The sequence below is a fragment of the Staurois parvus genome, unplaced genomic scaffold, assembly GCF_062004578.1.
Source record: "Staurois parvus isolate SC_StPar_1 unplaced genomic scaffold, SC_StPar_1.0 ptg000372l, whole genome shotgun sequence".
Lineage (NCBI taxonomy): Eukaryota > Metazoa > Chordata > Amphibia > Anura > Ranidae > Staurois > Staurois parvus.
In genome coordinates this window covers 2,264,802-2,279,021 of record NW_028318168.1, presented here as the reverse complement: position 1 = coordinate 2,279,021, position 14,220 = coordinate 2,264,802, and the positions used below count along the sequence as shown (strand labels likewise).

Here is a 14,220-nt window from a genome sequence, read left to right as displayed (position 1 = left end):
TTTTCATTTCTTCGCTCATCTCTAATTAAAATATTAAGAATAAAACAATTGCACTTACATCTGTAGTGTATTATAAGGCAGATCTGACTGGAAGTATCTCACTGGCATGCTTCTCACTAGGCGGAAATGATGTCACCTGCAGCTGGTGACAGTTTAAAGGGTCCCCTCATGTTTTGCATTGTATTGGTATTGTTCTGTCACATGTTCTGTCCCCCTTTGTAATGTAAAGCGCTGAGCGAACCATTGGCGCTTTATAAATACTGTATAATAATAATAATTGCCTAATTGACTAAACCCAGTAGCAATCGCTCTGTCTGTTGGCACCTAGATTGTGGTCCCGCAAGCTGGAAAATCTTTGTGGAGGGTGCAGCTGAGAGTGGCAATGTTACACAAGTGATAGCACGGTATGAGACTGGCCAGTCCTTTGTCATGAGTTGGTGAGAAGGGCAGGGGTTGGACACCGCATTCATCACACAACTGTCTTTTAAGAAGTTAATGAAATACTACATAACCTCGGTCTGAATCAGGGGCGGACTGACAACTCATAGGGCCCCCAGGCAATAGGGGATCATGGGGCCCCTGTGTCCTTGCCCACACTCAAACCACACCCAAAAAAGCCTATGAAAGGTACCAGGGACATCTCATGGGGCCCCCTACTGACCCCGGGCCCTCGGGTAGTGCCCGAGTACCCGAATAGTCAGTCCGTCCCTGGTCTGAATGCACAATCAAATATTTCATAATCCAAAACTGTGAACATTTGTGATACTTTATTTAGAACTGGTGAAGTTGCTTACTTGTCCTTTTAAAGGAAATAGTTTGAAGCAACAATTGCAATTGGAAGACTAGCTAAAGTCAGGTGAGCATTGATTTATTTTCAGATGACAGCACATTAAAATATTTGAAATTACGGACCAAAGATCCACTCATGCCAAAGTTGTGAAGTAACTGCCTAACCAGGGAATGACTCTAGCATAAAAAACACATCATAAAAGGAAACACTCTTCCATTAAGGATGGCACATGTAAAGATGTTCTATTAAAACAATTTTTTTTAGCTTCTTGTTGGAAGAAAGAGACTGTTATATCACTTTTGGACTGCATTTTGCACTTTATTAAGTGTTATCTATCATTCACCGTTTATCTGTTTTTTGTATATATTCATTAGAGCTGCTTATCTCTTTTTTTTTTTTAAACACACTTTTTGTGATTATCTAGCCCAGCTGGACATTTACTTGACTCATCACATATTTATTCCACTGGGGGACTGATTGCTGGGGCATTTGTTTTGCAATCATTTACTATTGTTTCTGTTGATTTTCACACTTTATGCTTTAGGTCAGCTGAGTGTTTATTACAGCTCAGCCAGGTGTTTACTGCTATTGTTATCATGTTTTATTTCTGATAGGCGTTTCACATATTTTACTGTTTTTGTTGTTGTTTTACACTGTATTCTTCAGCTCAGCTGGATGTTTATTATGGGTTGGCCAGGTGTTTATTGCTACTTGATTTTGTTTTATTTTTGATATATGTTTCACATACCATTTGGATTTAGTGGCTCAGCCAGGTTTTGTTTTTAATTTTATTGACTTTATTTGTTTCACAGATTGATTCTATTACATATTGGGTTTGATGCTCAGGAGGGTGTTTATTTACTATTAGTGTATTTTTTGGGTCATTAGAGGGCAGCGCAGCATTATTCTTGGTGAGATTGCCCGCCATACTATCATAGTCCCGCTATAAGTCACTGATCAGCGCCATTGCTAGTATAAAAAAAAATAGATACAAATTCCAGTATTTTGTTTGTAGACACTATATATATATATATATATATATATATATATATACTATATATATAAAACATATATAGATGGATACATTTTGGCCTACATTTATGAAGAAATTAGATGTTTTAAATTTTTTATTGGATATATTTAATAGCAGAAAGTAAAAAATATTGTTTTTTTTTCCCCCAAGTGTTTGGTATTTTTCATTTACCACCAAAAGAAAGCTCTATTTGTGTGAAAATAAAAATATAAATTTCATTTGATTACAGTGTTGCATGACTGTGCAATTTTCAGTTAAAGTAACGCATTGCCAAATAGCATAAAATGGCCTGGTCATGAAGGGGGTAAAACCTTCTGCAGGGTAAGTGGATAATAGGAGGACGCATCTATCCAATCACTCTGTATCCAATTAGTCAGGCCCTTGCTTATATAATTGATGGTGGATCTAAAAGAGATTGCACAATCAGATTATATAAGTTATGGTGTGTTTTATATAATGTGCTGTGTGTGTTTTACTTGGGAAACATGCTGCTGAGAAATACACAGCAGCATTTTGTTGTTGGCAGGAGATAGATCTGAGTTTTTTACACACAGGTCTGTCCCCTATCTATTACTCGACGATTTCCGGGTGCCGGCGGAGAATCTCCGGCCGTGACCAGGTGATTGACATCCATAGCTGGCAATAGCTGTGCGGGTAGGGAGCGCGCACCTCCTACCTGGAAATACAAATCACATATATATATATATATATATATATATATATATATCTGTGAGTTTGCGCATTCCTGCCGCCCTGCAGCAGTATGTCTACTATAGCGCGGCGGGCAACTGCTTAATGAAGTATTTTCTTTGTTTTTCAGATTACTGAATGTGTTATGCTGTAATCTAGACACCTTGCTACTTCTCGAATCACAGTACAAAGTGTGTGAAATGCTTTTAAATGCTCAGAAAGAAAATATTCCAGATTCCTCACAGACTTCAGGGTAAGTAGTACACAGTCTTTTATCTTGAGCTGTAGAGTATTTCTAGATTAAAGTAGCAAAAACAATTGAATACTGTCTATTTTTACTAACATAAGTGTTCAGGTCAAGCTTTCGAGGTTTACCCCCAACTTCAAGGTCTAAGCAGTACAAATTAATCTAGCAAAGAGAAGCCTAGCTGAATTAATAAAGAGGCAAAAACAAATTTTCCCCTAGCTTTGATTATTGTGCCAGGAAGGAGCCCTCCAGTACTCCAGTACTCTACGAAGCCAAGAAACCCTTTATAATACATTAACCTCCCTGGTGGTAATCCCGAGTGTGGCTCAGGGTTAATTTTCAGTACCAAAAGTGGTAACCCCGAGCCACACTTAGGTTTACACTGTAGTGTAACTTACCTTGTCCCTGCGTTCCCCCGATGCTCTCCCACTGTGTCCTCCAGACGATGCTGGCATCCGTCTTTCGGGTTCCCTTCCCTGCGAGCTCCGTGATGCAGGGGGGCAGAATCGTCGGGAGATTCAAAAAAGTTAACAAAATATGACTTACACACAATACATTGTAATATGTTAGGATTCCATTACTGTATCAAACCATTTCACCTCAGTTTTGTCCCTAGTGCTTTGTCCTGTGCCCTGCCTGCACTTTTATCGTTCTTTCTGCCTGGAAACTGAGAAACGTCCATGGCATCCAAAAGGCATCCATTTAGTTCAAAAGTGGTTTTAGACCAGCTAGAGAACAGCAATAGTGAATTAGAAGCACTTGCAGAATTGAGTGATAGTGTTTCGTGGGGAGATTCGTCATCAGACACTGAGAGTGATGACAGCGACGATTCTGTGACTGAGCTCAGTGATATGCAAACTTGGCGCTCTATTTCAAATTTCAGTGTTTTTGGTTTAATTACATTATTGAATTAAATTAATTATTATTATTTTGTTTTCTAATTATTTATTATATTATAATTTATGATTTCTTGTTTCAAACTTTATCATACCTGGGATGTTTACTAGACTCTTGTTTGGACAGATTTAAGTGAATTATTCCTAAGAATTACAGGCCTACAATATAAAACAACAAGTTTCCATTGAAAACAATGGACCGCTTTGACATTCAAAAATATTGACATAATCAGACTGCCAGAGAGGTTAAAGCATATCTTTGCATTGTGTTAGGTTTTACTGCTGTCTGTGCCCCACTGTGGAAATGTACCCTCTTTATTTATCCTAGTAACGTTTGTCACCTGGACTGAAAATCTAAAATTGTGAGCATTCACTGGAAGAGGAATAAGAGGATATCTTCCGAAAGGGCACTCTTGTTCCAGTAACAGCTGTTTGGGAAATGATTTTGCTTATTTTGGAGAGATCTCTCTTTTCTTGCTGTGGTTAAGTTACTAAAGGCAAAGAGGTTGTTCACTTTGCAAGGGAATTTTTAGTTTGTGAAGGAATTTTTCCCACAGCTTAGTTAACGTGGTAAAGATTTACTGTGCAAAAAATACCCAATCATGTGCAAAAAAAATTTTTTTAAGTATTTTTGCTTGCACATGATTGGAAAATGGAATTTACCAAAGGGTCACCCCATTCGCTAAGCTCTGGGAATATTTACAGCAAAAAAAAAACATTAGCAACTCCCCAGTCTATCAAAAACTAAAAAAAGATTTGGCTTAGAATACTTTAAAGATGTAGGTATTCTTTTTCAAACTGACATCAATATGATGCTAAATATATTCATTCAATTTAAAACAAAAAAACCTGATTTTGCATCCATTTTTTTAATCAACCAAACATTTTAGTTACCCCTAATAGCCTTAAAGTGGAATTCTAGGATCAGTCAAGCTATGCTTAAACCTGCTCCTCCCGCAACTTCTATACTAACTTATACTAACTACCTTGTAGAGAAAAGATGTATATACTTACTTATTCTGAGGGTTCTCGGAACTGGTCACATGATCTCCCCAGTGGCTGGTTTCAGAGGAGAGAGCAACAACAACAGATGAAGGGCCTGGGCAATGCCATCACTCATAGGCTTACTATGGGGCATCCATTGTCGGCTGTCCCTCCTCTCCCTTGAAGTCGGCCACTTGGAGGTGATCTCGTAACCAGACTTGAGTGCTCCGAGAATAGGGAAGTATAGGCATCGTCCGGCTACAGGATAACTAGTATAGCAATTAGAAGGGGGTGGAAGCAGTTTTAAACTCTGTAAGATTCATCCTGGAGTTCCACTTTGATATTTAATACCCTCATAAGATACATTTTTATTGTGTTATACAAAAGTATAGGGGATGCTCATTCTCCTTGCCTTGAACCAATGTATTAAAGTAACCCTGTGGAATTTGATATCTATGTGCAAGGTAGCATATCAGGCAGAGAAGCACTAGTATCTCAGTCAACAGTAGGGCCTCACACCTTACACTGGACGTTTTTAACGAGGCTGTTAGTGGCATCTGACATTTTTTTTCTGCCTGTAAACACCCCTTCATGTTATCCCATGTGTCCATGCACACATACATGTATAGATTCCGGGCATTTTGATGCAAGGAAAGAAAAACCCTGCCAGTTTGTCAAGGAGCATCATTTTCGCCAAAAAAACAACTGATGCGTGTAAACTAGGCAAACACACATTAGCGCTAGGCGCGTTTAGCGCTTGAGCATTAATTCATTTCAGTGGCAAGAATTAATTATTCTTTCTAAATGAGTTACAGGCATTTACAAACATCAATCATTTTTTCTGCCAAAAACGTTTCTGCCAGGAGGAAAGGCGTCTAGGAGAGATCACCAAAAGATTAGTGTTATTTATTTTATTTACTACAGGTTCTTATATAGCGCCGTCTATTTATGCAGCGCTTTACATATATATTATACATTCACATCAGTCCCTTCCGTCAAGGGGCGTACAATCTAAGGTCCCTAACTCACATTCATACATATACATACTAGGGACAATTGAGACAGGATCCAATTAACCTACCAGCATGCCTTTGGAGTGTGGGAGGAAACCACAGTACCTGGAGGAAACCCATGCAGGCACAGGAAGAACATACAAACTCCAGGCAGGTGGTGCCATGATTGGGATTTGAACCAGCGACCCTAGTACTGCCAGGTAGAAGTGCTAACCATTTAGCCACTGTACTGCCCACAGAAGCCTAAAGAATATTTTCATCAAACGACATCTTTGCAGGACTAGATGGACTTCATTTACACGGGTGTACTTAAGCCTAGATCCATGCAAAGGGCAGTGTTTGTTCTGTGCATCCACATGCATTTGTTCTGTCACATGTTCTGTAATGTACAGCGCTGAGCGAACTATTGGCGCTTTTTAAATACTGTATAATAATAATAATTCAGTCCTATTCATGTCTATTAAGATACAGCAGCTGCATGGATACAGCTGCTGCTCCCAATTTGACATCCATGTGTTTGCATGTCCCTTAAGGCAGACAGTGGGAGCTTGGGGACATGCACCCACAGCTGTGCAGCCGCTGCATCCCAATAGATCTGAATGGTACTGCCTGCACGCAGATGCATGGAACACCTCTGCAGGCAAATGTGACCCCCCGTGAATGAGGCCTTTGTTAACAATGACATGTTGGACATCATTGTCCAAAATAAATAGAACAATAATAGATTTAACCAAGAAAAAGCCCAATGCATGTCTGGATCTGTTTTTCCAAATTACAGAAGTCCCATTCTGTGTGCTCTCTTACCTGGCATTCTGTACATCTGCAGTGTGTGAGACCAATAGATAATTTTGGATATTGCCAGGAATGATCAAAGTGAAGGTTCCATACTAGAGATGAGCGAATTATTCAAAAATTCGATTCGGCTGATTCGCCGAATTTGCAGGAGAAATTTGATTCGATGCGAATTTATTCGCCGCGAATTTAACTTATTAAAAGGGTTTCTAGGCTTCAGAGAGCCTTTATATTAGTGCAGAACACTGTACCTTTAATTTAAATGCCCTTGGAGTCTGCTGGGGAAGAGAAATAATACTGTCAGTCAGTATGACATGCAGATGAGTGCCGTCGATCTTAGAATCACCGCACACTTCACTCATTTGGGCAGTCACGGGGCACGACGAAGAAGAAGAAGAAGAAGAATGAAAAGAAGAATGAAAAGAAGAAGAAGAAGAATGAAAAGAAGAAGAAGAAGAATGAAAAGAAGAAGAATGAAAAGAAGAATGAAAAGAAGAAGAAGAAGAATGAAAAGAAGAATGAAAAGAAGAAGAAGAAGAATGAAAAGAAGAAGAATGAAAAGAAGAAGAAGAATGAAAAGAAGAATGAGAAGAAGAATGAAAAGAAGAATGAGAAGAATGAAAAGAAGAATGAAAAGAAGAAGAAGAAGAATGAAAAGAAGAAGAAGAAGAATGAAAAGAAGAATGAAAAGAAGTAGAAGAAGAAGAATGAAAAGAAGAAGAAGAAGAATGAAAAGAAGAATGAAAAGAAGAAGAAGAATGAAAAGAAGAAGAAGAAGAATGAAAAGAAGAAGAAGAAGAATGAAAAGAAGAATGAAAAGAAGAAGAAGAATGAAAAGAAGAATGAAAAGAATGAAAAGAAGAATGAAAAGAAGAAGAAGAAGAATGAAAAGAAGAAGAATGAAAAGAAGAAGAAGAAGAATGAAAAGAAGAAGAAGAAGAATGAAAAGAAGAATGAGAAGAAGAATGAACAGAAGAATTAAAAGAAGAATGAGAAGAATGAAAAGAAGAATGAAAAGAAGAAGAAGAAGAATGAAAAGAAGAAGAAGAAGAATGAAAAGAAGAAGAAGAAGAAGAATGAAAAGAAGAAGAAGAATGAAAAGAAGAAGAATTCCAGTACAGCAAAAAGTGTATCTGCAGAGAGCTCCGCTATTTCTGACAGTTCTCTGACAGTTCCTTCACATTTACAGCGGTTGAAACATTGTATCTATTTATTTCCGAATAAAAACATCTGTATCCTAAATGGAAACAAATAGATACAATGTTTCAACCGCTGTAAATGAACTGTCAGAGAACTGTCAGAAATAGTGGAGCTCTCTGCAGTGACACTTTTGCCGGCTGATCGGGGAAAATTCGATTCGTGCATCCGAAGTTTGCTAAAATTCAGATTCGATGCGAATCGAATTTTTCCTAATATTCGAAACGAATTCCACTTCGCCAAGTTCGATTCGCTCATCTCTATTCCATACAATACAAGCAGTGGGTACCTTTTAGGAGAACTGCTTCAGACCTGTACACCCGTTCCACCCTCTTACATTGATTGGCACCTCATTGAGGTGACCATTTAGTATTTTTGTAATATTTCCAGAACCCGCTACAAAGGTGGCCATCAATTTGTTGTTAATAATTCTGATCTGTAAATGTAATGGGCAAAGCACCTAGGTCATTTTATCCAGTGAACCTATGTTGCATCTACTCCTTCCTTTAAGCAATGTTGTTAAACTGAAGTCTCAGCAGAAAAAAAAAAAGACTACAGTAAGTAATCTAAAATCCATTCCTTTTTTTCATTTGAAAATGCACTTCTACAAATATGTTTCCCCACAGTTTATCAGCAAGCGTCAGTCATTTTGTTATCGGACAGGTTTAAACTTGTTCTTTTTTTCTCTCCAATTTATACCTTTTTCGTTACTTGCTATAGGTGTAAAAATGAAAAAGCTGACTAGAGCTTAATCCACAAATCCTGGTTTATTTAGTTTCATTTTTTCTGCTCCTTGTTGTGCTAGATGAGCTGAGATATAACTCATTTTGTTCTCAAATACTCTTAGCACGCAAGTCATAAGTAATACCTAGCTGCAGCTGGTTACCAGGGGCTTATCTAGTAAACAATGTGCAGATATTGACTTGGTGCTTGATTTATTTTGTTTTGTACCCTTTCTTACTGAAAAAGTGTTTTCATTTAAAAATTAAGCTTGCCAGTGAATTACTTATTATTATAGTTTACATTTTAGAGAAATTTACCAGAGATAGTGTGGTGAATTTAACGCTTTGTTTGCATTTTAATGTAGTACGACAGTCATAAACCAGTGGCTTGCGAAACAAATGTGATTCCAAGCTACCTGATTTTTGTTGTATTTTTGCATGGGTGGAGGATTAGAACTTCTGTCAGGTTTTTATTGTGGTCTGCATTCCATCTAGGATGTTTCTCCTCACATCTTGTCCCAGCCACCCAACTGGAGGTTAGACGAAATCTCCCATTTTTGTCACCAAAACAGGTGTACGTGTTTTGAGACTTCTCTGCTACTCCTGTCTCGGTGACAACTATAACATTTTTTATTTTTCATCGTTTTTAAAATGGTTCCCAGGACAGGACTTAGAAATGAATCAGAGCTAGCCTTTCCACATTACCCAAAACCATATTAAGTTTTGGCTGAAATTCCACTTTTAACAACTCTCTATCTGCAGACTTGCTGAGTTATTTACTTTGTATGAACAATCCCATATACATACATTTGGAATATAAAATCAGCTTTATGTTATTTTACTTTGCTCCTGTGTGGCTACATGGTTGCAGTTGTTGTTTTCTATTGTTCCTTAAAAGAAAGAGAAAACTTTGTTCTCTATTGGTTTGTTTTGGAACTGACTATGTGTGGGTCCTGAACTCTGCCTTTAAGGATAAAAAAACAATTACAAACCCATCCAGCGCACTACAAGTCCCAGCTTTTAAATTCCAAAGTCCAATAGTCTGTAAAAATGGGGGAGCAGATGGAATGAAAATTGCCCAAAAGATCCTGCAGCTACCAATAGATCTGGGAAGATCCAGAAACAGCTTGAAAAAACAAAAGAACAGCAGCGCAGGATCTCCGTTAGCAATACATGTAGTTTTATTAAACAATAAAAAAATAGTACACTCACGTGTAAAATTCTTGTCAAACAGAGCAGTTTGACAAGAATTTTACACATGAGTGTACTATTTTTTTATTGTTTAATAAAACTACATGTATTGCTAACGGAGATCCTGCGCTGCTGTTCTTTTGTTTTTCAAGCTGCCTTTAAGGATAAGTTCACCTTTTGTAACGTGTTACATGTTACACCCAAATTCATGTTACAAAAGAATTGCCCCCCCTGTTAGCTTCCCCCATTGTAACAGCTAATGAAGGATCTTCTCCCCCTGCTAGCTGTCACAATTAAAAAGAAATGTGGCCATTTGGGGCTCCACCTGCCTGGCCATGTCACTCATTGACAGAATCCTGTGAATGGGAAAACTACATGCTTTGACAGCCTTTGCAGCTGTTGGCTTGTAGTTCTCAATGAACTACCATGGCACTGTTTAGTGCTGTGGTAATTAATTTATTTTTCCTGTCAGGGTGTATCTGCTTGCACGTACAAGGTACAAGCAGATATATACACTGACAGGTCTGCAGGAGACCTGCATGGCACCAGCGATCTGCTGATTGTGGATGCAATGCTTTCCAGGCTCCCAAAACAGAAAATAGTAAATGCATATTTTTTTACCTGAAAAAAATGTGCATTTAATTTTTTTTTTGTTAAAAGGTGAACTTATCCTTTAAACTGGAGTAGGTGTGTAATAAAAGTGCTCATGTTTATCTGAGAAACTGGCCAAGAAAACTAATAATTGGATTGTTCATGCACAACTGACCATTCACTAATGTCATGGTCATCTTTATATTTAGTATTCATAGTTTCTTCTTTATTTAGAACATGTACTTCTGTCTAGCATACTGATTATTTATAAGAGCTGGTAGACCATAACTTATATGTGGCTTGAGTGTAACAATCTATGGTTTTTGGTGAAGTAAGCCCTTTTTATATCTTGTGTTTAATTGGCTGTGCTACCTCAGTCCTCGTTTTCATGTCAAGTCTGTGCCATGTCTGGTCCTTGGAATGTCCTCTATGGCCTCAGCTTGAGGTCATGTTAGCCAGAGGTAAAAATCAAAATAGGCAAATTTACCATCCATGTGGCTAATAAGGCTAGCAGTGTTTCACATGGCTTTCAGTCAGAGTTCCCTCTGACTCTCTCACAATATTATACCAGCATTGGAAATCATGACTTTTTTATTTATTTAATAATGTAGTGAGACTTTTCTTCTAAAGCTGGCCAGAGCGTTGATGTTTATAAATTAACAATTGGATGTATTTGCAGGAGTGTAATTATCGATGGCTTATCAGTGGAGAGAAACCATATTCTTGTTCGGATGAATGTTGTTGGTGGTCCACATGAGCGTGTGCTGCCACCCCGAACCTTGCTACAGGTAATGATTTGCTTTGGTATGTTTCAAGGTTAAATGTGAAAGCTAAATAAGTCACATATAAATGAAACTGGACTTTAATATTGTAAATAAAAATATTGGGGAAAGAAAAAATAGAAGTTTTGTACATAACATGCAATTAAATTCTGGTTATAATTTTTCTTGAGGAAGTAAAAAATGGTAACAACCATCTGAAGGATTATTATGGGCAGCCCCCAGACTTTCATTTCAAACAGCTTTAATACCCAAAGTCCATTTGTTTTGAACAGAAAATGTGTGTGAAATACTAAAAACCCAGCAAATCAATTTCTGATATTTTGTGCAAATTACAGGTACACATGTCTTATTTTCACAATATATGTGTGTAGTAGTGTAAAGAAGTACCTCTTCATAAATGCACTCCACTCCCAAGTAGCAACTCTTTTGTAACAAGTGGCTGCTCTGCCTGTCCTTGTATCCAATGTTTTGAATACTTTGGCTGGTTGTCAAGGATCTCACTTTGAGCAGCTTTGAGATGTTCTGTGTCCCAAACCAAAATTATTTGCCCATAATGATATTCTGGCATATGAGGGTGTATATCAAGTCAACCGTTTGAAACACAGCAAGCATATTTTCTTTATCATACATCACGGGACACAGGGCAGGCTATTCATGACTATGTGGGTTATATGCCACCTATAGGTGAATGGACACTGGCCAACCAGAGAGGAAGTCCTCCCCTATATAACCCCTCCTACACAGGAAGTACTTAAGTTTTTTTGCCAATGTCTGTAAACTGGATGGTCACTGAAAGTGTTGCATGTGCTCTAGGAGCATACAGATTAAAGTACTTGATTCTCTAATGGAACCGTTCTGGACCCAGAACGGTTCCATTAGAGAATCAAGGACTTTAATCAGATCTATTCGGAAAGCCGTTAGCTAATATGGATGGTACCCAAGCCTCGCTGGATAAAGAGAAGAATCCTCTGGGTTTTGCCTGTAATGCAGCCTTAATGCTCTGGATCCTGCATAACGGAACCTTGTGCAGTATAATACTGACCAAGATGCTTTCTGGCAGGGTGCTGTACAGGTCCGAGGCAGTGGCCCCCATTATGGGGACAGAGTCCTTGTAGGTCTGCATGACAAAGCTTGCCATGATGGGTAAAGGTTGAACTCCTGTTATGATTCAGGGTCCTACGGTGGGAAAGGTCAGTTTATATTTGTAGTATTTCTTTGAAAAATCTGACTGTTTGGTCATTCTCCTAGTGGCCACTGGGGGCAGTGTACTGTTGTATTGGTCTGTAGTTTTCTCCTCCAGCCACTAGAGGTGATGGGGCCACTCTCTATAGCCCACACTTGTGCAGTGGAGGCAGGAAGTAGATGGGCAGCCATTTAGCTTGTGTTCCCATGTGGCTGGCGGTTTGTGAGGCTCCTGAGAGGTAGCAGAGAAACAGAGCAGTCTATGGCTGGATTATGGTATGCGAGTATTTCCTTTGGGGGAGTTGCATGATCCGACAGGACATGATTATACACTGCATTACCCTGCATAATCTCGAGGGGCTTGTACAATTGTTTTTTGATACACCCATGCAGGAGTATCAGTGCACTTAAAGGAGTTGAGTCTCCAGAGTAGCTTGCATTTGATCTGCAGAAGCTTACAATTTAGCTGTACTGAAGCAGCATGGAGGCTGCATTCAGGCTGTGTTTGATACATATGTGTTTGCCTAGCATGGAACCAAGTGCATTTAATTTTGACACAGTTCTCTGAAACCATACACTTCTAGAAAGTGGGACAGTTTCAGCATTGTATTACATTATTGCATGCATACCTGCATACTTTTGTGAACTGTATATATAAGAAACTGCATTTGTACATGCATTTGTGCATGCGTACCTGATGCTTAGGCTGCATCCATACATGTTACCTGATGCCTGGGCCGCATCCGTACATGTGTACCTGATGCCTGGACCACATCTGTACAAGTGCACCTGATGGTTGGGCCGCATCTGTACATGCGTACCTGATGCTTGGGCTGCATCCATACATGTGTACCTGATGCTTGGGCTGCATCCATACATGCATACTTGAATGCATGCTAACATAGACTGCATCCCTACACATGAACTGCATAAATTGCATACTTACATGCTTACTTGTGTGAACTGGGTACTGGTATAATTTGCATACTTACATGCCTATGTAGCTGCATAGCTGTATGCTTGCTTACCTGTGCGATCACATACTGTAACTATATGACCTATATCCCTGCGGTACTGCATAGTTAGGTGACAATATAGTTGCTGCCCTTTCTTTACTTAAAGGGTCCCAAAAGAGGTAGCCAGGTTTTGTTTTTAGTGGCAATTACTTCTGCAAGAAGGGTGCCGGAGATGGCAGCTCTTTCTTGCAGAGAACCATTTCTGATTTTGCATCATGATAAGGTGGTGTTGCGACCTCAACCGACTTTTTAACCAAAGGTGGTTTTTAGTTTTCAGCTAATCAGGACATCATTCTGCTTTCATTCTTTCCTAGGCCTCAGTCAGCAAGAGAAAGATACCTTGGATGTGGTACATGCTATAAGGGTCTTCATGAAGCACAGGTCAGGAGGTCAGATGCTCTGTTTGTGCTGCCAGAGGGACCTAGGAAGGGGCAGACGGCAGCCAAGGTGATTATTTTTACCTTGGATCCAACAATTGATCATTCAAGCCTATGGTTTGAAAGGTAAGGTCCCGCCATTTCAGATGAAGGCTCACTAGACCAGGAGTGTGGGGTATCTTGGGCAATCCGCCACACAGTGGCTCAGGTTTGCAAGGCCGCTACATGGTCTTCAGTTCACACATTCACAAGGTTCTACCAGGTGGATGTAAGAGCTGCAGAGGATTCTGCCTTTGGCCGCAGTGTTTTGAGGATGGCTGAGTAGGTCCTGAGGAATTATTGATGGTGGCTATCATGGTGTCACCCTCCCCTCAAATTTCTCTATTGCTTTGGGACATCCCACATAGTCATAAATAGCCTGCTCTGTGTCCTGTGATGTTCGATAAAGAAAACTGGATTTTTTCTACATACTTACTTGTAAAATCTTTTTCTTGGAGTACATCATGGGACACAGAGGTCTCTCCCCTCTTTCTGAAATTTCATTACTTGCTACAAAAACTGAAGTACTTCCTGTGTAGGAGGGGTTATATAGGGGAGGACTACCTCTCTGATAGGTCGGCCAGTGTCTATTCACCTGTTGGTGGCATATAACCCACATAGTCATGAATAACCTGTTCTGTGTCCCATGATGTACTTCAAGAAATGTATTTTACAGGT

At 39.2% G+C, this 14,220-nt stretch overlaps 1 protein-coding gene across 2 annotated transcripts in view; it reads left to right on the top strand.

Annotated features, from left to right (window-relative positions):
- Positions 1-14,220, top strand: part of TBC1D32 (TBC1 domain family member 32) — a 471,851-nt gene that overhangs the window by 294,527 nt on the left and 163,104 nt on the right. For both annotated transcript variants that reach the window (XM_089685349.1, XM_089685348.1), the window contains exons 24-25: positions 2,644-2,766; positions 10,826-10,934. In XM_089685349.1, the coding sequence (XP_089541475.1) occupies positions 2,644-2,766; positions 10,826-10,934 (232 nt within the window). The remainder of the gene's footprint in view (positions 1-2,643; positions 2,767-10,825; positions 10,935-14,220) is intronic.